The sequence below is a fragment of the Alosa sapidissima genome, chromosome 4 (assembly GCF_018492685.1).
Source record: "Alosa sapidissima isolate fAloSap1 chromosome 4, fAloSap1.pri, whole genome shotgun sequence".
NCBI classification, from domain to species: domain Eukaryota; kingdom Metazoa; phylum Chordata; class Actinopteri; order Clupeiformes; family Clupeidae; genus Alosa; species Alosa sapidissima.
In genome coordinates this window covers 22,364,946-22,390,937 of record NC_055960.1, presented here as the reverse complement: position 1 = coordinate 22,390,937, position 25,992 = coordinate 22,364,946, and the positions used below count along the sequence as shown (strand labels likewise).

At 51.0% G+C, this 25,992-nt stretch overlaps 1 protein-coding gene across 1 annotated transcript in view; it reads right to left on the bottom strand.

Moving 5' to 3' along the window:
* Positions 1-972: 972 nt before the first annotated feature.
* LOC121706905 (mucin-19) overlaps positions 973-25,992 on the bottom strand; it is a 26,913-nt gene continuing 1,893 nt past the window's right edge. Inside the window, exons 2-11 of the mRNA XM_042089034.1 lie at positions 18,237-25,398; positions 6,265-16,508; positions 6,058-6,167; positions 4,828-4,892; positions 4,512-4,714; positions 4,253-4,418; positions 3,375-3,542; positions 2,502-2,569; positions 2,255-2,394; positions 973-1,327 (exon numbers count right to left, since the gene is read on the bottom strand). Coding sequence (XP_041944968.1) covers positions 1,271-1,327; positions 2,255-2,394; positions 2,502-2,569; positions 3,375-3,542; positions 4,253-4,418; positions 4,512-4,714; positions 4,828-4,892; positions 6,058-6,167; positions 6,265-16,508; positions 18,237-25,398 — 18,383 coding nt within the window. The 3' untranslated portion in view covers positions 973-1,270. The remainder of the gene's footprint in view (positions 1,328-2,254; positions 2,395-2,501; positions 2,570-3,374; positions 3,543-4,252; positions 4,419-4,511; positions 4,715-4,827; positions 4,893-6,057; positions 6,168-6,264; positions 16,509-18,236; positions 25,399-25,992) is intronic.

The following is a 25,992-nucleotide window of genomic DNA, read 5'->3' as shown; positions in this document are numbered from 1 at the left end:
TACTTTAAAATATACAGTATATATAATATAAAATATATTAAAATGAAAAAATAACCTTCCAGTGTTTTACAACTGTTTTTTCTAGGTGTATATTCTCATATTTCACAAAAAGTGCAAAACATATGCAAAATTAAAATATAATTTTAGGGACATTCAGGGTACAGAAGGTTGTAACTAGGGATGTAACGATTACCGGTATAATGGTAAACCGCGATAAAAATGTTGACGATAACAATTACCGTTTTCTTTTCAAATATCATAATTATCACGGTTGATTACCGCGGTGTAGAAACCGTGTGTTTAATCCTTCCCAGCTTCATCCGAGCCTGCTTTTGACATACAGTAGGCCTGGTACAATGAAACAAAACTGGTACCCTACTGATTCTGTTGTCTAATTGATGGTTTTAACTACAATTCGGATTAGGCTACACCTGATTTTAAAAGGCGGAACATGTTCACCGCAAAATGTGCACTGTATCATGTAGCCACTCTGCGTCTTTTTATGTTCGCGTCCACATTAAATCCATTCCACTCACGTTATCAGGAGGACAATACAGTAGCCTAAAGTTTTTTTTCAAACGCTTACTTTGGTCTCACTCATTGGATCCAAATAACAGAAAAAGCAAACTCCAAGTTATGGTAGGGTAAGTTAAGCTATAAGCATATAGCCAATTAAACATGAAGAAACTTTTTGAAACTATTTTAGCTTGTATAGGCCTATCAGTGCTTTCTGAACCTATTGAACACACTTTTAGAAATACCGTGATAATACCGAAAACCGTGATAATTTTGGTCACTATGTACTGGTAACAGGGTGTGAGGTTACATTTTCATACCGTTACATCCCTAGTTGTAACAGTAATAAAGACTTTTATAGTGCATTACCAAAACAGTTTTTCAAGTGTGTCAAGGAGAGAAATACTGAGAGAGAAGTTGTTTAAAGTTTAGACAATTGCAGTAATAATAATTAGATTAGATTAGACTCAACTTTATTGTCATTGTGCAGAGTACAAGTACAATAACAAAGAAATGCAGTTTTAATCTAACCAGTAGTGCAAAAAAGTAGACAGGTGCATAAACAGGACAAGAAATATAGTGCAGCGTAGACAGTACAGTTGGTTTACAGAAGGTTGTTTAGAGTAAATATAAATATGTGCTGTGTATTAGTAGTTACCTTAGACCAGAATAATTATGGCTATAATAAATATATATATAATGTTGGTAATAAATATATATATAATGTTGAGGTTACATAGAGGTGTCTTTGGCATCAATGCTTTAGGTTGAAGTTCTTCATGTCCCTCATGTCTGGACGGTTTATCCTCATCTGTAAGTAATATGAGACCAAATTAGTTTTAGGCGTTCTAGTTGTATGTGTTTACTTGTCAGTATTTCCATAAACTCATACATCCAGCCATCCACTAACATGCACATTCTTACGCGCACAGTGTACATGCATGCACACACCAGTATTTTATACACCTGTCAATAAGTACTGTATCTGTGTGATTGTTATCAGAGACTTTCTAATGAGGAGACACAGCACTCAAAAATTCCTCCATAGAAATGCATGGGGTTAGTTTGTCTACACATATCCTACCCCTTCCTCGGCAAAACGTCGACATGTGAATACATTGAGCCAATCATATGGTGTGAGGTGAATACATTGAGCCAATCATATGGTGTGTTGTGAAGACATTTTGCCAATCATGTGTTGTGAACTCGCCGCTGGAGCAAGATTAGTGTCGTGAAGCCTTGCGCACGCGCATTTCTGCTGAATAGAATGCCCGATGAGTGCCCAAAAAGTTGTTATATGGCCGCCGAGTGGAGGGACTTGCCTAAAAGGACTTTGTTGTTATGATGATGGTGAAAATGGAAGAGAGGCAGTTGGCAGTTGGCACGGGACAGAGGTGTGGGACAGTTGGCAAGTGGCACGGGATAGAGGCGTGGGTCAGTAGGCAAGTGGTGTAAGACAGTAGGAGAATAGCACGGGACCCACTATGGGACATTAGGCAAGTGGCATGGAACAGAGGTGTGGAACGCAATAGACCTGGAAAGTGGTGCAGGTAAGTAGGCAAGTGGCATGAGACAGTAGGTGAGTGGCGCAGAACAGTGGCTCTGGTATGTAGGCAAGTGGTGAACGCCACCAACAACAGGACAGTAGAGTTTTTACTCCAACTGTTACTGAAATAGAAGTAATATATTAGCCTTCACCACTAGGCAGAGGAAATTGTACAGATAGCTGAGGACTTACATCGAGTGTTGTGTCAACCAGATCTAAGCGCGGCCGAAATACTCCACGGCTTATTTCATCTGACACAGACACGTCGTTTTCAATACTGTACACTCCATCTTGTCTACCTGGAAGTCGAACCAGAAAATTTCTATAATGTCCTGTAAAAACAAACACACACACACATGCATAATTTATCATCACACATGAATAATTAACAAATCATTTTAGATGTACCAAATGCAAATATAGAAATAAAATTACAGACCTCTATTTGAATAGTTGAACACGTCATCGTCAAAGGTTTCAAAACTTGTGAGCCTCTTGTCTGCAAACCTTTAGTGCAGAAACAGTTTTACAGTTAAACATAGTATTCCAAATGTTTCATTTCTTTTCATTTTATGGTGCTGTCTGTTTGTAATTCTGTATGTTTATTAATATATAATATAATGTATTGTAATGTGAAAAATATTTGAATGATCATGTATGAATGATAATACATTGTAGGAATACTACAATTATTATTTTTGGCTTACTGTTGGACAGTACATCATATTTAGATCAGTAAGATAGATATCAGTAATATAGGAGTCCTACAGATATTTCTATTTATCATTATAGATAGATAGATAGATAGATAGATAGATATACTTTATTGATCCCTAGGGGAAATTAAAAGTATATAATATAAAAAAACACAACTAAGCAATAAGGACTGTTGAAGATAAAGAATATAGTAAATATACAAAATACAAATTATACTAAATAAAACTTAATCAAAATCAATTCTAAAAAACAGTATCCACATAGTGGGTGAATAATCAATCAGGTGCGCTTGCAATGACTGAAGCAGGGACTGAGCCTGTGGTTCTCAGTGCATAAGGTAAGGTAAGGTAAGGTGCTCTGTGTAAATGAGTGTCATGGTGATGGTGCAAATGAGTAAGTCAAACAGTGCAACAGTGCAAGAATGTATGTGGCATGGAGGGAGGGGTTGTGCATATGTGCTAATACAGCACGCAAACAGTGAGGCAGAAGACAAATGTAAAGTGACTAGTGGACATACAGTTCAAGACATTGGAGGTGGTGACCATTATGGAAAACAAAGAAGAATATGGGCATTGAATCGTAACCCAAAACGTACCATGATCTGCCATGGCCTCTACGTAGAACCACAATGACAATTACAATGACTATGAGCAAGAGTAGGCCTGCTGACAGACATCCAAAGAGTATGGCATAGAATCCTACTCCCCGGCGAAATAGATCACACTGCGGCCCATAGTATGACTCAAGGAAGGACTCAAAACACCTGGCAGAGAGCACATAGGAAGAGAATGCCTAGTGAGACTTTTTCAGGTTCCTGGGATCTCTTAAAATTTCAGCCAAATTTAAAATGTTTAAAAATAAATTATTCAGGGTATGAAATAGGGATGGGACAAAATGTCAACACAGCAATATGTCATATGACTTCTTTTTGTAATACATTATCACAACGCTGCCACCAAATACTGATATTTTTTGCTAAAAATAAAATTCATGCATAAACATCATAGCATAAACACTGAAATGTGTCCAGAAAACATTAAAATATGCATTTGTAGTATTTGTAGATTTTTAAGAGGTACTAAGTTAAACTGCACTTAGTACTTAATCTGTTGTGAAATGCAGTGAATACATTCATAGTTATTTTTGTTTTGTCTTTTTCTTCATTTATATTGATATATCATAGGTTAATGTTTTGTAATGTGTGAGGGATTACATAATTCCTGAATCATGATTGTTATTGTGGGCAAAAACAGTATCGTGACAGTATTGATTAGTGAGATACACATGATACAGTAAGATTACAGAGTAATGATACACATAATAAAAAAAAGATTTCTACTTCTACTAATTTCTACTACTGTATACTAGTTCACCCATATTCATACTATCTGGCACCTCATGCATGTTTTGTTTTCCTTTCTAACCAACCACCAACCCTGAACCTCATTCCCCCACCACCACCAATTTACTTACTGGCAAACTGGCCCACTCTTTTTATTGAAGCACTCTCCATGTTGATTACAGTAGCCGGGATTTGCAAAACAAGATCCTACACATTTCCAGCCTCCTTCGGAAATCTCAATTGAGTAGTTACTAAATTCTATGTGGCAGGAAATGTATGGCCTCAGATCCATAAGGTCTACAAAAAATACATTTAACTGTTAAATATGCAGTATAGCTTATACATGGATGAATGCACAAATGAAGTGGAATTGTTACTTGGTTCACTTACTCTTTATATCAGTATCTGCCATTGTGAGTGTTGGATCTTCAATGGCAACATTTCCAAGAGCTTCACTCAGGTTTTTGAAAGCACCTTGTTGAGTTACAACACTTTCTAATTTTGATCCCAACTGTTCATTAAGGAAGTTTATTTGTGATTCATTGTTGTGATACCTGTATCGTGCAACACCATCTGCAATAATACTTCCTTGCCTGGATAAAAAATTAAATGGGCAAATCAGTGACAAAAAGCAACATTACAATGGATTCATACGGTATATGAGGAATTCTCAAAGCTGAAATGTGACATTAGAAAAACATTCAACCTTAATCTGAATATTCTGAAGTCCTGGAAACTCAGAGGATCAGCTTGTCGGAAAAGAGGTGTGAGCTTCAACAAGAAAAGGTGCATATTAATCACATAAAATCACAAGACATCAGAAACATCATTATTATGAATAATGGCATTTGGGATAATGGCCATATGGTACCATGTGCAGGCTGTTATCCCACTTATCCCCTTTATGCCATTCATGTATGTATGCAATAGTCATGGATTATAGCACACAAAGGTTCAGTTGATTTGTTCAGTTTGTTGCACGACTTTCTTTGGTAATTGATAGCGATAATGGTGGGTAGTTAGCTTGGTTACTACCTCCTTGGCAGCCAATCACAAAATAGTATTTATTTGTCTCTGGGGGATATAATGGTCACAAACACCTGGCGCGATGTTTACAGTTTTTCTCAGTCGCTTTGGTGCTTTTTTCAGATCAGAATGAAAATTCTCATAACTATTAGTTCAACCTCCACAACATTTAGTCATTTGTGCACATCATAGTAGCAATTTCTCCTTCCTCTGAACAAATTGCAAATACTTTTGGACATGTATCAGTTGCTTTTATACAATTCTCTGCTGTTTTTTAACATTATCATTTGCTTATGTCATGTCAGTCAAAATGAACTATACTTATGAATGCTGAATAGTCGTTCCCAATAAAACTAATAGTCTTCATTTCATTGCTTGAGTCATTACATACAAAATTGTTGAACTGTCACAATGCTGTAGAATTGCAAAGAGCATACAGTAAAAATGTACGTATTCAGTGTCTTGTACTCACTTACTCACCTAACTACAGCAATGTGTAACTTTACTGTAGTTTTTAAATGGCTGTGCAAGTGCTGTATAGTGCTGTCTTGAGCATGTTCAGGTAGTGTCACCGAGTTCTGACCTTTTTTTGCATTGGAAAACACTGAGAGAACTGTCATAATGAAAACATGACAAAGCCATTTGACTATCTTGTTCATAAACGATGGTGTCAAGACTTCTAATTTTGATGACACTGACGTTTCATTGACATGAATACGTGCTTTTGAGGAATGGACTATCCATTTTGAGCAAGTGACGTGCTTTTGCAGGTCATCCACTAGGTTTTGCAGTTTGCACTAATTGTTTTGAGAAATGCACTAACTGCTGTGAAAATGTTAATAGTGATGTGAGAAAAGCACCAAAGCGACTGAGACAAACTGTAATGTGATAACAGTGTAAGCATGCACACCTCTTCTTCCAGAATCTCAATAAGAGCTGCTTTATCTGAGGTTGTCAAATTGAAATCCCTTATAATTCTCAGTGAAAAATTTGCTTTCCTTGGTGGAATTCCATTATTATCTGTAAAAAAAAAATAAAAATATTAAATAATTCACAAAACAAATGCAATTTTATCAACCAGATTTGGGATACTTAAGAATTTAGCAGCAGTACTCACCTAATATCACATTGGTTTCATTGAAACCATACTGACAAGAGCTCCCAAAGGTGAGATCTTCATTGCAGTCACACTGACATTTTCCTAACGTAGCATTGAAAGAACACGGTGCGCCATTACACTGACATTCCTCCTCTGGACACACAGGTGTTGTTGTTAAGTGTGAGGTTGAGGTGACAGATGAATTTTGTGGTGGTGGAGTACTTTGAGTGGTGACTGTTGGGAACTGGGTGTGGGACTGTCCAGAGGTTACCAAAGTAGTTGTAGCATCAGAAGATGTTGGATGAAAAGATGATGTGGAGAACTGCACTGAAGTGGATGTGTGAAGAGGGACTTTGGAAGTGCTAATGATTCCAGGTGACGTTTCTGAGACGGTCGGTATGGCACTTGTGACTCTGGTGGATGAAGTCTGTGACTGACTTGAACTAGTGGGTTCTGAGAATTGTGTGGTTGGATGTGTCTGTGATGTGAAACTTGTGGATGTGGGAACATCAGATGAGGGACTTGAGTGATGAGATTGTGGCGATGTAAAGTATTGGGTTGATGTAATCAAAGTTTTAGTAGTCGAGCTACTGACAGGAAGAGGAAAGGTTGTAGAAGTGAGAGATGTTGAAGATGTAGACTGAGAAACAATTGGTGTGGAAATAGGCCCCTTAGTTGTGCTCGCTGAGTGAGGTGACGTGCGTCCTGTCTCTGTGACTTCAGTCGTGGCTGGCGCTAATGAAACGCCGGTGGTCACCATGGTGGCAGCTGAAGCAGTGCTTGCCTGTGGAGTTGGCCCCGTGGAGGCGAAAGCTGTACTTGCAGTTAGTTTGCCAGTCGTCTGCGTGGAAGAGGCAGTGCCTTGCGTGGACATTGTCACTGGGGTGGAGGGCGAGCCAGAGGTTTGAGTGCTTACCGGCGCCGAACTGGGCTCCTCAGAGCTTGCTGAAGTGCTTCGTTGGACTGTTGTTAGCTTGGACGTCTCTGAGACTTGGGCTGACGTCGTGACTGCTGCAGATGTAATGCCAGTGGTCCCCATGGTCTCATGCGTGGCAGTAGTCATCACGGTGGAGGGCGAGCCAGATGTCTGAGTGCTTACTGGCGCCGAGCTGGGCTCCTCAGAGCCTGCTGAAGTGCTTGGTTGGACTGTTGTTGACTTGGACATCTCTGTGACTTGGGCTGAGGTCGTGGCTGCTGCAGATGAAATGCCTGTGGTCCCCGTGGTTTCAGCTGAAGTAGTGCTGACCTGTGGAATTGGCCCTGTCGAGGCGAAAGCTGTACTTGCAGTTGTCTTGCCTGTCGTCTGCGTCGAAGAAGTGGTCTCTTGCGTGGTCGTCGTCACAAGGGTCGAGGGTGAGACAGAAGTCTGAGTGCTAACTGGCGCTGAGCTGGGCTTCTCAGAGCTTGCTGAAGTGCTTGGTTGGACTGTTGTTGGCTTAGACGTCTCTGTGACTTGGGCTGTAGTCATCGCTGCGGCAGATGAAACACCAGTAGTCCCTGTGGTGCCAGCCGAAGCAGTGCCGGCCTGTGGAGCGCTGACCGGTGCCGAACTGGGCTCCTCAGAGCTTGCTGAAGTACTTTGTTGGACTGTTGTTGGCTTAGACGTCTCTGTGACTTGGGCTGAGGTTGTTGCTGCTACAGATGAAACATCGGTGGTTCCCGTGGTCTCTTGAGTGACAGTCGTCAACGGGGTGGAGGGTGAGCCAGAGGTCTGAGTGCTTACGGGCGCCGAGCTGGGCTCCTCAGAACTTGCTGAAGTGCTTAGTTGGACTGTTGTTGACTTGGACATCTCTGTGACTTCGGCGGAGGTTGTGGCTGCTGCAGATGAAACGCCAGTGGTCCCCGTGGTGGCAGCTAAAGCAGTGCTGGACTGTGCAGTTGATCCCGTGGAGGCGAAAGCAGTACTTGTTGTTTCCTTGCCAGTTGTTTGAGAGCCAGTGCTTACTGGTGCAGAACTGGGCTTCTCAGAGCTTGCTGAAGTGCTTGGTTGGACTGTGGATGGCTTGGACGTCTCTGTGACTTGGGCGGAGGTTGTGGATGCCGCAGATGAAACGCCAGTGGTCCCCGTGGTGGCAGCTGAAGTAGTGCTGGACTGTGCAGTTGACCCCGTCGAGGTAAAAGCTGAACTTGCTGAAGTGCTTGGTTGGACTGTTGTTGACTTGGACGTCTCTGTGAGTTGGGCGGAGGTTGTGGCTGCTGCAGATGAAATATCAGTGGTCCCTGTGGTGGCAACTGAACTAGTGCTGGCCTGTGCAGTTGAGCTTGTGGAGGCGAAAGCTGTACTTGCAGTTTCCTTGCCAGTTGTCTGAGTGGAAGAGTCTGTGCCTTGCATGGCTGTTGTCACTGGGGTGGAGGGCGAGCCAGATGTCTGAGTGCTTATCGGTGTTGAGCTGGGATTCTCAGAGCTTGATGAAACGCCAGTGGTCCCTGTGGTGGCAGCTGAAGCAGTGCTGGACTGTGCAGTTGACCCCGTGGAGGCAAAAGCTGTAGTTGCAGCTGTCTTGCCTGTCGTTTGCGTGGAAGAAGCGACCTCTTGCGTGGTCATCGTCACCAGGGTGGAGGGCGAGCCAGATGTCTGAGTGCTTATCGGCGCTGAGCTGGGCTTCTCAGAGCTTGCTGAAGTGCTTGGTTGCACTGTGGATGGCTTGGACGTCTCTGTGACTTGGGCGGAGGTTGTGGCTGGCGCAGATGAAATGCCAGTTGTCCCCGTGGTGGCAGCTGAAGCAGTGCTGGACTGTGCACTTGAGCCCGTGGAGACGAAAGCTGTACTTGCTGTTTCCTTGCCAGTTGTTTGAGTGCCAGTGCTTACTGGCGCCGAGCTGGGCTCCTCAGAACTTGCTGAAGTGCTTGGTTGGACTGTTGTTGACTTGGACGTCTCTGTGACTTGGGCGGAGGTTGTGGATGCCGCAGATGAAACGCCAGTGGTCCCCGTGGTGGCAGCTAAAGCAGTGCTGGACTGTGCAGTTGATCCCGTGGAGGCGAAAGCAGTACTTGTTGTTTCCTTGCCAGTTGTTTGAGAGCCAGTGCTTACTGGTGCAGAACTGGGCTTCTCAGAGCTTGCTGAAGTGCTTGGTTGGACTGTGGATGGCTTGGACGTCTCTGTGACTTGGGCGGAGGTTGTGGATGCCGCAGATGAAACGCCAGTGGTCCCCGTGGTGGCAGCTGAAGTAGTGCTGGACTGTGCAGTTGACCCCGTCGAGGTAAAAGCTGAACTTGCTGAAGTGCTTGGTTGGACTGTTGTTGACTTGGACGTCTCTGTGAGTTGGGCGGAGGTTGTGGCTGCTGCAGATGAAATATCAGTGGTCCCTGTGGTGGCAACTGAACTAGTGCTGGCCTGTGCAGTTGAGCTTGTGGAGGCGAAAGCTGTACTTGCAGTTTCCTTGCCAGTTGTCTGAGTGGAAGAGTCTGTGCCTTGCATGGCTGTTGTCACTGGGGTGGAGGGCGAGCCAGATGTCTGAGTGCTTATCGGTGTTGAGCTGGGATTCTCAGAGCTTGATGAAACGCCAGTGGTCCCTGTGGTGGCAGCTGAAGCAGTGCTGGACTGTGCAGTTGACCCCGTGGAGGCAAAAGCTGTAGTTGCAGCTGTCTTGCCTGTCGTTTGCGTGGAAGAAGCGACCTCTTGCGTGGTCATCGTCACCAGGGTGGAGGGCGAGCCAGATGTCTGAGTGCTTATCGGCGCTGAGCTGGGCTTCTCAGAGCTTGCTGAAGTGCTTGGTTGCACTGTGGATGGCTTGGACGTCTCTGTGACTTGGGCGGAGGTTGTGGCTGGCGCAGATGAAATGCCAGTTGTCCCCGTGGTGGCAGCTGAAGCAGTGCTGGACTGTGCACTTGAGCCCGTGGAGACGAAAGCTGTACTTGCTGTTTCCTTGCCAGTTGTTTGAGTGCCAGTGCTTACTGGCGCCGAGCTGGGCTCCTCAGAACTTGCTGAAGTGCTTGGTTGGACTGTTGTTGACTTGGACGTCTCTGTGACTTGGGCGGAGGTTGTGGATGCCGCAGATGAAACGCCAGTGGTCCCCGTGGTGGCAGCTAAAGCAGTGCTGGAATGTGCAGTTGATCCCGTGGAGGCGAAAGCAGTACTTGTTGTTTCCTTGCCAGTTGTTTGAGAGCCAGTGCTTACTGGTGCAGAACTGGGCTTCTCAGAGCTTGCTGAAGTGCTTGGTTGGACTGTGGATGGCTTGGACGTCTCTGTGACTTGGGCGGAGGTTGTGGATGCCGCAGATGAAACGCCAGTGGTCCCCGTGGTGGCAGCTGAAGTAGTGCTGGACTGTGCAGTTGACCCCGTCGAGGTAAAAGCTGAACTTGCTGAAGTGCTTGGTTGGACTGTTGTTGACTTGGACGTCTCTGTGAGTTGGGCGGAGGTTGTGGCTGCTGCAGATGAAATATCAGTGGTCCCTGTGGTGGCAACTGAACTAGTGCTGGCCTGTGCAGTTGAGCTTGTGGAGGCGAAAGCTGTACTTGCAGTTTCCTTGCCAGTTGTCTGAGTGGAAGAGTCTGTGCCTTGCATGGCTGTCGTCACTGGGGTGGAGGGCGAGCCAGATGTCTGAGTGCTTATCGGTGTTGAGCTGGGATTCTCAGAGCTTGATGAAACGCCAGTGGTCCCTGTGGTGGCAGCTGAAGCAGTGCTGGACTGTGCAGTTGACCCCGTGGAGGCAAAAGCTGTAGTTGCAGCTGTCTTGCCTGTCGTTTGCGTGGAAGAAGCGACCTCTTGCGTGGTCATCGTCACCAGGGTGGAGGGCGAGCCAGATGTCTGAGTGCTTATCGGCGCTGAGCTGGGCTTCTCAGAGCTTGCTGAAGTGCTTGGTTGCACTGTGGATGGCTTGGACGTCTCTGTGACTTGGGCGGAGGTTGTGGCTGGCGCAGATGAAATGCCAGTTGTCCCCGTGGTGGCAGCTGAAGCAGTGCTGGACTGTGCACTTGAGCCCGTGGAGACGAAAGCTGTACTTGCTGTTTCCTTGCCAGTTGTTTGAGTGCCAGTGCTTACTGGTGCCGAGCTGGGCTCCTCAGAACTTGCTGAAGTGCTTGGTTGGACTGTTGTTGACTTGGACGTCTCTGTGACTTGGGCGGAGGTTGTGGATGCCGCAGATGAAAATCCAGTGGTCCCCGTGGTGGCAGCTAAAGCAGTGCTGGACTGTGCAGTTGACCCCGTGGAGGCGAAAGCAGTACTTGCTGTTTCCTTGCCAGTTGTTTGAGAGCCAGTGCTTACTGGTGCAGAACTGGGCTTCTCAGAGCTTGCTGAAGTGCTTGGTTGGACTGTGGATGGCTTGGACGTCTCTGTGAGTTGGGCGGAGGTTGTGGCTGCTGCAGATGAAATATCAGTGGTCCCTGTGGTGGCAACTGAACTAGTGCTGGCCTGTGCAGTTGAGCTTGTGGAGGCGAAAGCTGTACTTGCAGTTTCCTTGCCAGTTGTCTGAGTGGAAGAGTCTGTGCCTTGCATGGCTGTCGTCACTGGGGTGGAGGGCGAGCCAGATGTCTGAGTGCTTATCGGTGTTGAGCTGGGATTCTCAGAGCTTGATGAAACGCCAGTGGTCCCTGTGGTGGCAGCTGAAGCAGTGCTGGACTGTGCAGTTGACCCCGTGGAGGCAAAAGCTGTAGTTGCAGCTGTCTTGCCTGTCGTTTGCGTGGAAGAAGCGACCTCTTGCGTGGTCATCGTCACCAGGGTGGAGGGCGAGCCAGATGTCTGAGTGCTTATCGGCGCTGAGCTGGGCTTCTCAGAGCTTGCTGAAGTGCTTGGTTGCACTGTGGATGGCTTGGACGTCTCTGTGACTTGGGCGGAGGTTGTGGCTGGCGCAGATGAAATGCCAGTTGTCCCCGTGGTGGCAGCTGAAGCAGTGCTGGACTGTGCACTTGAGCCCGTGGAGACGAAAGCTGTACTTGCTGTTTCCTTGCCAGTTGTTTGAGTGCCAGTGCTTACTGGTGCCGAGCTGGGCTCCTCAGAACTTGCTGAAGTGCTTGGTTGGACTGTTGTTGACTTGGACGTCTCTGTGACTTGGGCGGAGGTTGTGGATGCCGCAGATGAAAATCCAGTGGTCCCCGTGGTGGCAGCTAAAGCAGTGCTGGACTGTGCAGTTGACCCCGTGGAGGCGAAAGCAGTACTTGCTGTTTCCTTGCCAGTTGTTTGAGAGCCAGTGCTTACTGGTGCAGAACTGGGCTTCTCAGAGCTTGCTGAAGTGCTTGGTTGGACTGTGGATGGCTTGGACGTCTCTGTGAGTTGGGCGGAGGTTGTGGCTGCTGCAGATGAAATATCAGTGGTCCCTGTGGTGGCAACTGAACTAGTGCTGGCCTGTGCAGTTGAGCTTGTGGAGGCGAAAGCTGTACTTGCAGTTTCCTTGCCAGTTGTCTGAGTGGAAGAGTCTGTGCCTTGCATGGCTGTCGTCACTGGGGTGGAGGGCGAGCCAGATGTCTGAGTGCTTATCGGTGTTGAGCTGGGATTCTCAGAGCTTGATGAAACGCCAGTGGTCCCTGTGGTGGCAGCTGAAGCAGTGCTGGACTGTGCAGTTGACCCCGTGGAGGCAAAAGCTGTAGTTGCAGCTGTCTTGCCTGTCGTTTGCGTGGAAGAAGCGACCTCTTGCGTGGTCATCGTCACCAGGGTGGAGGGCGAGCCAGATGTCTGAGTGCTTATCGGCGCTGAGCTGGGCTTCTCAGAGCTTGCTGAAGTGCTTGGTTGCACTGTGGATGGCTTGGACGTCTCTGTGACTTGGGCGGAGGTTGTGGCTGGCGCAGATGAAATGCCAGTTGTCCCCGTGGTGGCAGCTGAAGCAGTGCTGGACTGTGCACTTGAGCCCGTGGAGACGAAAGCTGTACTTGCTGTTTCCTTGCCAGTTGTTTGAGTGCCAGTGCTTACTGGCGCCGAGCTGGGCTCCTCAGAACTTGCTGAAGTGCTTGGTTGGACTGTTGTTGACTTGGACGTCTCTGTGACTTGGGCGGAGGTTGTGGATGCCGCAGATGAAACGCCAGTGGTCCCCGTGGTGGCAGCTAAAGCAGTGCTGGACTGTGCAGTTGATCCCGTGGAGGCGAAAGCAGTACTTGTTGTTTCCTTGCCAGTTGTTTGAGAGCCAGTGCTTACTGGTGCAGAACTGGGCTTCTCAGAGCTTGCTGAAGTGCTTGGTTGGACTGTGGATGGCTTGGACGTCTCTGTGACTTGGGCGGAGGTTGTGGATGCCGCAGATGAAACGCCAGTGGTCCCCGTGGTGGCAGCTGAAGTAGTGCTGGACTGTGCAGTTGACCCCGTCGAGGTAAAAGCTGAACTTGCTGAAGTGCTTGGTTGGACTGTTGTTGACTTGGACGTCTCTGTGAGTTGGGCGGAGGTTGTGGCTGCTGCAGATGAAATATCAGTGGTCCCTGTGGTGGCAACTGAACTAGTGCTGGCCTGTGCAGTTGAGCTTGTGGAGGCGAAAGCTGTACTTGCAGTTTCCTTGCCAGTTGTCTGAGTGGAAGAGTCTGTGCCTTGCATGGCTGTCGTCACTGGGGTGGAGGGCGAGCCAGATGTCTGAGTGCTTATCGGTGTTGAGCTGGGATTCTCAGAGCTTGATGAAACGCCAGTGGTCCCTGTGGTGGCAGCTGAAGCAGTGCTGGACTGTGCAGTTGACCCCGTGGAGGCAAAAGCTGTAGTTGCAGCTGTCTTGCCTGTCGTTTGCGTGGAAGAAGCGACCTCTTGCGTGGTCATCGTCACCAGGGTGGAGGGCGAGCCAGATGTCTGAGTGCTTATCGGCGCTGAGCTGGGCTTCTCAGAGCTTGCTGAAGTGCTTGGTTGCACTGTGGATGGCTTGGACGTCTCTGTGACTTGGGCGGAGGTTGTGGCTGGCGCAGATGAAATGCCAGTTGTCCCCGTGGTGGCAGCTGAAGCAGTGCTGGACTGTGCACTTGAGCCCGTGGAGACGAAAGCTGTACTTGCTGTTTCCTTGCCAGTTGTTTGAGTGCCAGTGCTTACTGGTGCCGAGCTGGGCTCCTCAGAACTTGCTGAAGTGCTTGGTTGGACTGTTGTTGACTTGGACGTCTCTGTGACTTGGGCGGAGGTTGTGGATGCCGCAGATGAAAATCCAGTGGTCCCCGTGGTGGCAGCTAAAGCAGTGCTGGACTGTGCAGTTGACCCCGTGGAGGCGAAAGCAGTACTTGCTGTTTCCTTGCCAGTTGTTTGAGAGCCAGTGCTTACTGGTGCAGAACTGGGCTTCTCAGAGCTTGCTGAAGTGCTTGGTTGGACTGTGGATGGCTTGGACGTCTCTGTGAGTTGGGCGGAGGTTGTGGCTGCTGCAGATGAAATATCAGTGGTCCCTGTGGTGGCAACTGAACTAGTGCTGGCCTGTGCAGTTGAGCTTGTGGAGGCGAAAGCTGTACTTGCAGTTTCCTTGCCAGTTGTCTGAGTGGAAGAGTCTGTGCCTTGCATGGCTGTCGTCACTGGGGTGGAGGGCGAGCCAGATGTCTGAGTGCTTATCGGTGTTGAGCTGGGATTCTCAGAGCTTGATGAAACGCCAGTGGTCCCTGTGGTGGCAGCTGAAGCAGTGCTGGACTGTGCAGTTGACCCCGTGGAGGCAAAAGCTGTAGTTGCAGCTGTCTTGCCTGTCGTTTGCGTGGAAGAAGCGACCTCTTGCGTGGTCATCGTCACCAGGGTGGAGGGCGAGCCAGATGTCTGAGTGCTTATCGGCGCTGAGCTGGGCTTCTCAGAGCTTGCTGAAGTGCTTGGTTGCACTGTGGATGGCTTGGACGTCTCTGTGAGTTGGGCGGAGGTTGTGGCTGCTGCAGATGAAATATCAGTGGTCCCTGTGGTGGCAACTGAACTAGTGCTGGCCTGTGCAGTTGAGCTTGTGGAGGCGAAAGCTGTACTTGCAGTTTCCTTGCCAGTTGTCTGAGTGGAAGAGTCTGTGCCTTGCATGGCTGTCGTCACTGGGGTGGAGGGCGAGCCAGATGTCTGAGTGCTTATCGGTGTTGAGCTGGGATTCTCAGAGCTTGATGAAACGCCAGTGGTCCCTGTGGTGGCAGCTGAAGCAGTGCTGGACTGTGCAGTTGACCCCGTGGAGGCAAAAGCTGTAGTTGCAGCTGTCTTGCCTGTCGTTTGCGTGGAAGAAGCGACCTCTTGCGTGGTCATCGTCACCAGGGTGGAGGGCGAGCCAGATGTCTGAGTGCTTATCGGCGCTGAGCTGGGCTTCTCAGAGCTTGCTGAAGTGCTTGGTTGCACTGTGGATGGCTTGGACGTCTCTGTGACTTGGGCGGAGGTTGTGGCTGGCGCAGATGAAATGCCAGTTGTCCCCGTGGTGGCAGCTGAAGCAGTGCTGGACTGTGCACTTGAGCCCGTGGAGACGAAAGCTGTACTTGCTGTTTCCTTGCCAGTTGTTTGAGTGCCAGTGCTTACTGGCGCCGAGCTGGGCTCCTCAGAACTTGCTGAAGTGCTTGGTTGGACTGTTGTTGACTTGGACGTCTCTGTGACTTGGGCGGAGGTTGTGGATGCCGCAGATGAAACGCCAGTGGTCCCCGTGGTGGCAGCTAAAGCAGTGCTGGACTGTGCAGTTGATCCCGTGGAGGCGAAAGCAGTACTTGTTGTTTCCTTGCCAGTTGTTTGAGAGCCAGTGCTTACTGGTGCAGAACTGGGCTTCTCAGAGCTTGCTGAAGTGCTTGGTTGGACTGTGGATGGCTTGGACGTCTCTGTGACTTGGGCGGAGGTTGTGGATGCCGCAGATGAAACGCCAGTGGTCCCCGTGGTGGCAGCTGAAGTAGTGCTGGACTGTGCAGTTGACCCCGTCGAGGTAAAAGCTGAACTTGCTGAAGTGCTTGGTTGGACTGTTGTTGACTTGGACGTCTCTGTGAGTTGGGCGGAGGTTGTGGCTGCTGCAGATGAAATATCAGTGGTCCCTGTGGTGGCAACTGAACTAGTGCTGGCCTGTGCAGTTGAGCTTGTGGAGGCGAAAGCTGTACTTGCAGTTTCCTTGCCAGTTGTCTGAGTGGAAGAGTCTGTGCCTTGCATGGCTGTCGTCACTGGGGTGGAGGGCGAGCCAGATGTCTGAGTGCTTATCGGTGTTGAGCTGGGATTCTCAGAGCTTGATGAAACGCCAGTGGTCCCTGTGGTGGCAGCTGAAGCAGTGCTGGACTGTGCAGTTGACCCCGTGGAGGCAAAAGCTGTAGTTGCAGCTGTCTTGCCTGTCGTTTGCGTGGAAGAAGCGACCTCTTGCGTGGTCATCGTCACCAGGGTGGAGGGCGAGCCAGATGTCTGAGTGCTTATCGGCGCTGAGCTGGGCTTCTCAGAGCTTGCTGAAGTGCTTGGTTGCACTGTGGATGTCTTGGACGTCTCTGTGACTTGGGCGGAGGTTGTGGCTGGCGCAGATGAAATGCCAGTTGTCCCCGTGGTGGCAGCTGAAGCAGTGCTGGACTGTGCACTTGAGCCCGTGGAGACGAAAGCTGTACTTGCTGTTTCCTTGCCAGTTGTTTGAGTGCCAGTGCTTACTGGTGCCGAGCTGGGCTCCTCAGAACTTGCTGAAGTGCTTGGTTGGACTGTTGTTGACTTGGACGTCTCTGTGACTTGGGCGGAGGTTGTGGATGCCGCAGATGAAAATCCAGTGGTCCCCGTGGTGGCAGCTAAAGCAGTGCTGGACTGTGCAGTTGACCCCGTGGAGGCGAAAGCAGTACTTGCTGTTTCCTTGCCAGTTGTTTGAGAGCCAGTGCTTACTGGTGCAGAACTGGGCTTCTCAGAGCTTGCTGAAGTGCTTGGTTGGACTGTGGATGGCTTGGACGTCTCTGTGAGTTGGGCGGAGGTTGTGGCTGCTGCAGATGAAATATCAGTGGTCCCTGTGGTGGCAACTGAACTAGTGCTGGCCTGTGCAGTTGAGCTTGTGGAGGCGAAAGCTGTACTTGCAGTTTCCTTGCCAGTTGTCTGAGTGGAAGAGTCTGTGCCTTGCATGGCTGTCGTCACTGGGGTGGAGGGCGAGCCAGATGTCTGAGTGCTTATCGGTGTTGAGCTGGGATTCTCAGAGCTTGATGAAACGCCAGTGGTCCCTGTGGTGGCAGCTGAAGCAGTGCTGGACTGTGCAGTTGACCCCGTGGAGGCAAAAGCTGTAGTTGCAGCTGTCTTGCCTGTCGTTTGCGTGGAAGAAGCGACCTCTTGCGTGGTCATCGTCACCAGGGTGGAGGGCGAGCCAGATGTCTGAGTGCTTATCGGCGCTGAGCTGGGCTTCTCAGAGCTTGCTGAAGTGCTTGGTTGCACTGTGGATGGCTTGGACGTCTCTGTGACTTGGGCGGAGGTTGTGGCTGGCGCAGATGAAATGCCAGTTGTCCCCATGGTGGCAGCTGAAGCAGTGCTGGACTGTGCACTTGAGCCCGTGGAGACGAAAGCTGTACTTGCTGTTTCCTTGCCAGTTGTTTGAGTGCCAGTGCTTACTGGTGCCGAGCTGGGCTCCTCAGAACTTGCTGAAGTGCTTGGTTGGACTGTTGTTGACTTGGACGTCTCTGTGACTTGGGCGGAGGTTGTGGATGCCGCAGATGAAAATCCAGTGGTCCCCGTGGTGGCAGCTAAAGCAGTGCTGGACTGTGCAGTTGACCCCGTGGAGGCGAAAGCAGTACTTGCTGTTTCCTTGCCAGTTGTTTGAGAGCCAGTGCTTACTGGTGCAGAACTGGGCTTCTCAGAGCTTGCTGAAGTGCTTGGTTGGACTGTGGATGGCTTGGACGTCTCTGTGAGTTGGGCGGAGGTTGTGGCTGCTGCAGATGAAATATCAGTGGTCCCTGTGGTGGCAACTGAACTAGTGCTGGCCTGTGCAGTTGAGCTTGTGGAGGCGAAAGCTGTACTTGCAGTTTCCTTGCCAGTTGTCTGAGTGGAAGAGTCTGTGCCTTGCATGGCTGTCGTCACTGGGGTGGAGGGCGAGCCAGATGTCTGAGTGCTTATCGGTGTTGAGCTGGGATTCTCAGAGCTTGATGAAACGCCAGTGGTCCCTGTGGTGGCAGCTGAAGCAGTGCTGGACTGTGCAGTTGACCCCGTGGAGGCAAAAGCTGTAGTGCTTGGTTGGACTGTGGATGGCTTGGACGTCTCTGTGACTTGGGCGGAGGTTGTGGATGCCGCAGATGAAACGCCAGTGGTCCCCGTGGTGGCAGCTAAAGCAGTGCTGGACTGTGCAGTTGATCCCGTGGAGGCGAAAGCAGTACTTGTTGTTTCCTTGCCAGTTGTTTGAGAGCCAGTGCTTACTGGTGCAGAACTGGGCTTCTCAGAGCTTGCTGAAGTGCTTGGTTGGACTGTGGATGGCTTGGACGTCTCTGTGACTTGGGCGGAGGTTGTGGATGCCGCAGATGAAACGCCAGTGGTCCCCGTGGTGGCAGCTGAAGTAGTGCTGGACTGTGCAGTTGACCCCGTCGAGGTAAAAGCTGAACTTGCTGAAGTGCTTGGTTGGACTGTTGTTGACTTGGACGTCTCTGTGAGTTGGGCGGAGGTTGTGGCTGCTGCAGATGAAATATCAGTGGTCCCTGTGGTGGCAACTGAACTAGTGCTGGCCTGTGCAGTTGAGCTTGTGGAGGCGAAAGCTGTACTTGCAGTTTCCTTGCCAGTTGTCTGAGTGGAAGAGTCTGTGCCTTGCATGGCTGTTGTCACTGGGGTGGAGGGCGAGCCAGATGTCTGAGTGCTTATCGGTGTTGAGCTGGGATTCTCAGAGCTTGATGAAACGCCAGTGGTCCCTGTGGTGGCAGCTGAAGCAGTGCTGGACTGTGCAGTTGACCCCGTGGTGGCAAAAGCTGTAGTTGCAGCTGTCTTGCCTGTCGTTTGCGTGGAAGAAGCGACCTCTTGCGTGGTCATCGTCACCAGGGTGGAGGGCGAGCCAGATGTCTGAGTGCTTATCGGCGCTGAGCTGGGCTTCTCAGAGCTTGCTGAAGTGCTTGGTTGCACTGTGGATGGCTTGGACGTCTCTGTGACTTGGGCGGAGGTTGTGGCTGGCGCAGATGAAATGCCAGTTGTCCCCGTGGTGGCAGCTGAAGCAGTGCTGGACTGTGCACTTGAGCCCGTGGAGACGAAAGCTGTACTTGCTGTTTCCTTGCCAGTTGTTTGAGTGCCAGTGCTTACTGGCGCCGAGCTGGGCTCCTCAGAACTTGCTGAAGTGCTTGGTTGGACTGTTGTTGACTTGGACGTCTCTGTGACTTGGGCGGAGGTTGTGGATGCCGCAGATGAAACGCCAGTGGTCCCCGTGGTGGCAGCTAAAGCAGTGCTGGAATGTGCAGTTGACCCCGTGGAGGCGAAAGCAGTACTTGCTGTTTCCTTGCCAGTTGTTTGAGAGCCAGTGCTTACTGGTGCAGAACTGGGCTTCTCAGAGCTTGCTGAAGTGCTTGGTTGGACTGTGGATGGCTTGGACGTCTCTGTGAGTTGGGCGGAGGTTGTGGCTGCTGCAGATGAAATATCAGTGGTCCCTGTGGTGGCAACTGAACTAGTGCTGGCCTGTGCAGTTGAGCTTGTGGAGGCGAAAGCTGTACTTGCAGTTTCCTTGCCAGTTGTCTGAGTGGAAGAGTCTGTGCCTTGCATGGCTGTCGTCACTGGGGTGGAGGGCGAGCCAGATGTCTGAGTGCTTATCGGTGTTGAGCTGGGATTCTCAGAGCTTGATGAAACGCCAGTGGTCCCTGTGGTGGCAGCTGAAGCAGTGCTGGACTGTGCAGTTGACCCCGTGGAGGCAAAAGCTGTAGTTGCAGCTGTCTTGCCTGTCGTTTGCGTGGAAGAAGCGACCTCTTGCGTGGTCATCGTCACCAGGGTGGAGGGCGAGCCAGATGTCTGAGTGCTTATCGGCGCTGAGCTGGGCTTCTCAGAGCTTGCTGAAGTGCTTGGTTGCACTGTGGATGGCTTGGACGTCTCTGTGACTTGGGCGGAGGTTGTGGCTGGCGCAGATGAAATGCCAGTTGTCCCCGTGGTGGCAGCTGAAGCAGTGCTGGACTGTGCACTTGAGCCCGTGGAGACGAAAGCTGTACTTGCTGTTTCCTTGCCAGTTGTTTGAGTGCCAGTGCTTACTGGTGCCGAGCTGGGCTCCTCAGAACTTGCTGAAGTGCTTGGTTGGACTGTTGTTGACTTGGACGTCTCTGTGACTTGGGCGGAGGTTGTGGATGCCGCAGATGAAAATCCAGTGGTCCCCGTGGTGGCAGCTAAAGCAGTGCTGGACTGTGCAGTTGACCCCGTGGAGGCGAAAGCAGTACTTGCTGTTTCCTTGCCAGTTGTTTGAGAGCCAGTGCTTACTGGTGCAGAACTGGGCTTCTCAGAGCTTGCTGAAGTGCTTGGTTGGACTGTGGATGGCTTGGACGTCTCTGTGAGTTGGGCGGAGGTTGTGGCTGCTGCAGATGAAATATCAGTGGTCCCTGTGGTGGCAACTGAACTAGTGCTGGCCTGTGCAGTTGAGCTTGTGGAGGCGAAAGCTGTACTTGCAGTTTCCTTGCCAGTTGTCTGAGTGGAAGAGTCTGTGCCTTGCATGGCTGTCGTCACTGGGGTGGAGGGCGAGCCAGATGTCTGAGTGCTTATCGGTGTTGAGCTGGGATTCTCAGAGCTTGATGAAACGCCAGTGGTCCCTGTGGTGGCAGCTGAAGCAGTGCTGGACTGTGCAGTTGACCCCGTGGAGGCAAAAGCTGTAGTTGCAGCTGTCTTGCCTGTCGTTTGCGTGGAAGAAGCGACCTCTTGCGTGGTCATCGTCACCAGGGTGGAGGGCGAGCCAGATGTCTGAGTGCTTATCGGCGCTGAGCTGGGCTTCTCAGAGCTTGCTGAAGTGCTTGGTTGCACTGTGGATGGCTTGGACGTCTCTGTGACTTGGGCGGAGGTTGTGGCTGGCGCAGATGAAATGCCAGTTGTCCCCATGGTGGCAGCTGAAGCAGTGCTGGACTGTGCACTTGAGCCCGTGGAGACGAAAGCTGTACTTGCTGTTTCCTTGCCAGTTGTTTGAGTGCCAGTGCTTACTGGTGCCGAGCTGGGCTCCTCAGAACTTGCTGAAGTGCTTGGTTGGACTGTTGTTGACTTGGACGTCTCTGTGACTTGGGCGGAGGTTGTGGATGCCGCAGATGAAAATCCAGTGGTCCCCGTGGTGGCAGCTAAAGCAGTGCTGGACTGTGCAGTTGACCCCGTGGAGGCGAAAGCAGTACTTGCTGTTTCCTTGCCAGTTGTTTGAGAGCCAGTGCTTACTGGTGCAGAACTGGGCTTCTCAGAGCTTGCTGAAGTGCTTGGTTGGACTGTGGATGGCTTGGACGTCTCTGTGAGTTGGGCGGAGGTTGTGGCTGCTGCAGATGAAATATCAGTGGTCCCTGTGGTGGCAACTGAACTAGTGCTGGCCTGTGCAGTTGAGCTTGTGGAGGCGAAAGCTGTACTTGCAGTTTCCTTGCCAGTTGTCTGAGTGGAAGAGTCTGTGCCTTGCATGGCTGTCGTCACTGGGGTGGAGGGCGAGCCAGATGTCTGAGTGCTTATCGGTGTTGAGCTGGGATTCTCAGAGCTTGATGAAACGCCAGTGGTCCCTGTGGTGGCAGCTGAAGCAGTGCTGGACTGTGCAGTTGACCCCGTGGAGGCAAAAGCTGTAGTTGCAGCTGTCTTGCCTGTCGTTTGCGTGGAAGAAGCGACCTCTTGCGTGGTCATCGTCACCAGGGTGGAGGGCGAGCCAGATGTCTGAGTGCTTATCGGCGCTGAGCTGGGCTTCTCAGAGCTTGCTGAAGTGCTTGGTTGCACTGTGGATGGCTTGGACGTCTCTGTGACTTGGGCGGAGGTTGTGGCTGGCGCAGATGAAATGCCAGTTGTCCCCGTGGTGGCAGCTAAAGCAGTGCTGGACTGTGCACTTGAGCCCGTGGAGACGAAAGCTGTACTTGCTGTTTCCTTGCCAGTTGTTTGAGTGCCAGTGCTTACTGGTGCCGAGCTGGGCTCCTCAGAACTTGCTGAAGTGCTTGGTTGGACTGTTGTTGACTTGGACGTCTCTGTGACTTGGGCGGAGGTTGTGGATGCCGCAGATGAAAATCCAGTTGTCCCCGTGGTGGCAGCTGAAGCAGTGCTGGACTGTGCACTTGAGCCCGTGGAGACGAAAGCTGTACTTGCTGTTTCCTTGCCAGTTGTTTGAGTGCCAGTGCTTACTGGCGCCGAGCTGGGCTCCTCAGAACTTGCTGAAGTGCTTGGTTGCACTGTGGATGGCTTGGACGTCTCTGTGACTTGGGCGGAGGTTGTGGCTGGCGCAGATGAAATGCCAGTTGTCCCCGTGGTGGCAGCTGAAGCAGTGCTGGACTGTGCACTTGAGCCCGTGGAGACGAAAGCTGTACTTGCTGTTTCCTTGCCAGTTGTTTGAGTGCCAGTGCTTATTGGTGCCGAGCTGGGCTCCTCAGAACTTGCTGAAGTGCTTGGTTGGACTGTTGTTGACTTGGACGTCTCTGTGACTTGGGCGGAGGTTGTGGATGCCGCAGATGAAAATCCAGTGGTCCCCGTGGTGGCAGCTAAAGCAGTGCTGGACTGTGCAGTTGACCCCGTGGAGGCGAAAGCAGTACTTGCTGTTTCCTTGCCAGTTGTTTGAGAGCCAGTGCTTACTGGTGCAGAACTGGGCTTCTCAGAGCTTGCTGAAGTGCTTGGTTGGACTGTGGATGGCTTGGACGTCTCTGTGAGTTGGGCGGAGGTTGTGGCTGCTGCAGATGAAATATCAGTGGTCCCTGTGGTGGCAACTGAACTAGTGCTGGCCTGTGCAGTTGAGCTTGTGGAGGCGAAAGCTGTACTTGCAGTTTCCTTGCCAGTTGTCTGAGTGGAAGAGTCTGTGCCTTGCATGGCTGTCGTCACTGGGGTGGAGGGCGAGCCAGATGTCTGAGTGCTTATCGGTGTTGAGCTGGGATTCTCAGAGCTTGATGAAACGCCAGTGGTCCCTGTGGTGGCAGCTGAAGCAGTGCTGGACTGTGCAGTTGACCCCGTGGAGGTAAAAGCTGTAGTTGCAGCTGTCTTGCCTGTCGTTTGCGTGGAAGAAGCGACCTCTTGCGTGGTCATCGTCACCAGGGTGGAGGGCGAGCCAGATGTCTGAGTGCTTATCGGCGCTGAGCTGGGCTTCTCAGAGCTTGCTGAAGTGCTTGGTTGCACTGTGGATGGCTTGGACGTCTCTGTGACTTGGGCGGAGGTTGTGGCTGGCGCAGATGAAATGCCAGTTGTCCCCGTGGTGGCAGCTGAAGCAGTGCTGGACTGTGCACTTGAGCCCGTGGAGACGAAAGCTGTACTTGCTGTTTCCTTGCCAGTTGTTTGAGTGCCAGTGCTTACTGGTGCCGAGCTGGGCTCCTCAGAACTTGCTGAAGTGCTTGGTTGGACTGTTGTTGACTTGGACGTCTCTGTGACTTGGGCGGAGGTTGTGGATGCCGCAGATGAAAATCCAGTGGTCCCCGTGGTGGCAGCTAAAGCAGTGCTGGACTGTGCAGTTGACCCCGTGGAGGCGAAAGCAGTACTTGCTGTTTCCTTGCCAGTTGTTTGAGAGCCAGTGCTTACTGGTGCAGAACTGGGCTTCTCAGAGCTTGCTGAAGTGCTTGGTTGGACTGTGGATGGCTTGGACGTCTCTGTGAGTTGGGCGGAGGTTGTGGCTGCTGCAGATGAAATATCAGTGGTCCCTGTGGTGGCAACTGAACTAGTGCTGGCCTGTGCAGTTGAGCTTGTGGAGGCGAAAGCTGTACTTGCAGTTTCCTTGCCAGTTGTCTGAGTGGAAGAGTCTGTGCCTTGCATGGCTGTCGTCACTGGGGTGGAGGGCGAGCCAGATGTCTGAGTGCTTATCGGTGTTGAGCTGGGATTCTCAGAGCTTGATGAAACGCCAGTGGTCCCTGTGGTGGCAGCTGAAGCAGTGCTGGACTGTGCAGTTGACCCCGTGGAGGCAAAAGCTGTAGTTGCAGCTGTCTTGCCTGTCGTTTGCGTGGAAGAAGCGACCTCTTGCGTGGTCATCGTCACCAGGGTGGAGGGCGAGCCAGATGTCTGAGTGCTTATCGGCGCTGAGCTGGGCTTCTCAGAGCTTGCTGAAGTGCTTGGTTGCACTGTGGATGGCTTGGACGTCTCTGTGACTTGGGCGGAGGTTGTGGCTGGCGCAGATGAAATGCCAGTTGTCCCCGTGGTGGCAGCTGAAGCAGTGCTGGACTGTGCACTTGAGCCCGTGGAGACGAAAGCTGTACTTGCTGTTTCCTTGCCAGTTGTTTGAGTGCCAGTGCTTACTGGTGCCGAGCTGGGCTCCTCAGAACTTGCTGAAGTGCTTGGTTGGACTGTTGTTGACTTGGACGTCTCTGTGACTTGGGCGGAGGTTGTGGATGCCGCAGATGAAAATCCAGTGGTCCCCGTGGTGGCAGCTAAAGCAGTGCTGGACTGTGCAGTTGACCCCGTGGAGGCGAAAGCAGTACTTGCTGTTTCCTTGCCAGTTGTTTGAGAGCCAGTGCTTACTGGTGCAGAACTGGGCTTCTCAGAGCTTGCTGAAGTGCTTGGTTGGACTGTGGATGGCTTGGACGTCTCTGTGAGTTGGGCGGAGGTTGTGGCTGCTGCAGATGAAATATCAGTGGTCCCTGTGGTGGCAACTGAACTAGTGCTGGCCTGTGCAGTTGAGCTTGTGGAGGCGAAAGCTGTACTTGCAGTTTCCTTGCCAGTTGTCTGAGTGGAAGAGTCTGTGCCTTGCATGGCTGTCGTCACTGGGGTGGAGGGCGAGCCAGATGTCTGAGTGCTTATCGGTGTTGAGCTGGGATTCTCAGAGCTTGATGAAACGCCAGTGGTCCCTGTGGTGGCAGCTGAAGCAGTGCTGGACTGTGCAGTTGACCCCGTGGAGGCAAAAGCTGTAGTTGCAGCTGTCTTGCCTGTCGTTTGCGTGGAAGAAGCGACCTCTTGCGTGGTCATCGTCACCAGGGTGGAGGGCGAGCCAGATGTCTGAGTGCTTATCGGCGCTGAGCTGGGCTTCTCAGAGCTTGCTGAAGTGCTTGGTTGCACTGTGGATGGCTTGGACGTCTCTGTGACTTGGGCGGAGGTTGTGGCTGGCGCAGATGAAATGCCAGTTGTCCCCGTGGTGGCAGCTGAAGCAGTGCTGGACTGTGCACTTGAGCCCGTGGAGACGAAAGCTGTACTTGCTGTTTCCTTGCCAGTTGTTTGAGTGCCAGTGCTTACTGGTGCCGAGCTGGGCTCCTCAGAACTTGCTGAAGTGCTTGGTTGGACTGTTGTTGACTTGGACGTCTCTGTGACTTGGGCGGAGGTTGTGGATGCCGCAGATGAAAATCCAGTGGTCCCCGTGGTGGCAGCTAAAGCAGTGCTGGACTGTGCAGTTGACCCCGTGGAGGCGAAAGCAGTACTTGCTGTTTCCTTGCCAGTTGTTTGAGAGCCAGTGCTTACTGGTGCAGAACTGGGCTTCTCAGAGCTTGCTGAAGTGCTTGGTTGGACTGTGGATGGCTTGGACGTCTCTGTGAGTTGGGCGGAGGTTGTGGCTGCTGCAGATGAAATATCAGTGGTCCCTGTGGTGGCAACTGAACTAGTGCTGGCCTGTGCAGTTGAGCTTGTGGAGGCGAAAGCTGTACTTGCAGTTTCCTTGCCAGTTGTCTGAGTGGAAGAGTCTGTGCCTTGCATGGCTGTTGTCACTGGGGTGGAGGGCGAGCCAGATGTCTGAGTGCTTATCGGTGTTGAGCTGGGATTCTCAGAGCTTGATGAAACGCCAGTGGTCCCTGTGGTGGCAGCTGAATCAGTGCTGGACTGTGCAGTTGATCCCGTGGAGGCAAAAGCTGTAGTTGCAGCTGTCTTGCCTGTCGTTTGCGTGGAAGAAGCGACCTCTTGCGTGGTCATCGTCACCAGGGTGGAGGGCGAGCCAGATGTCTGAG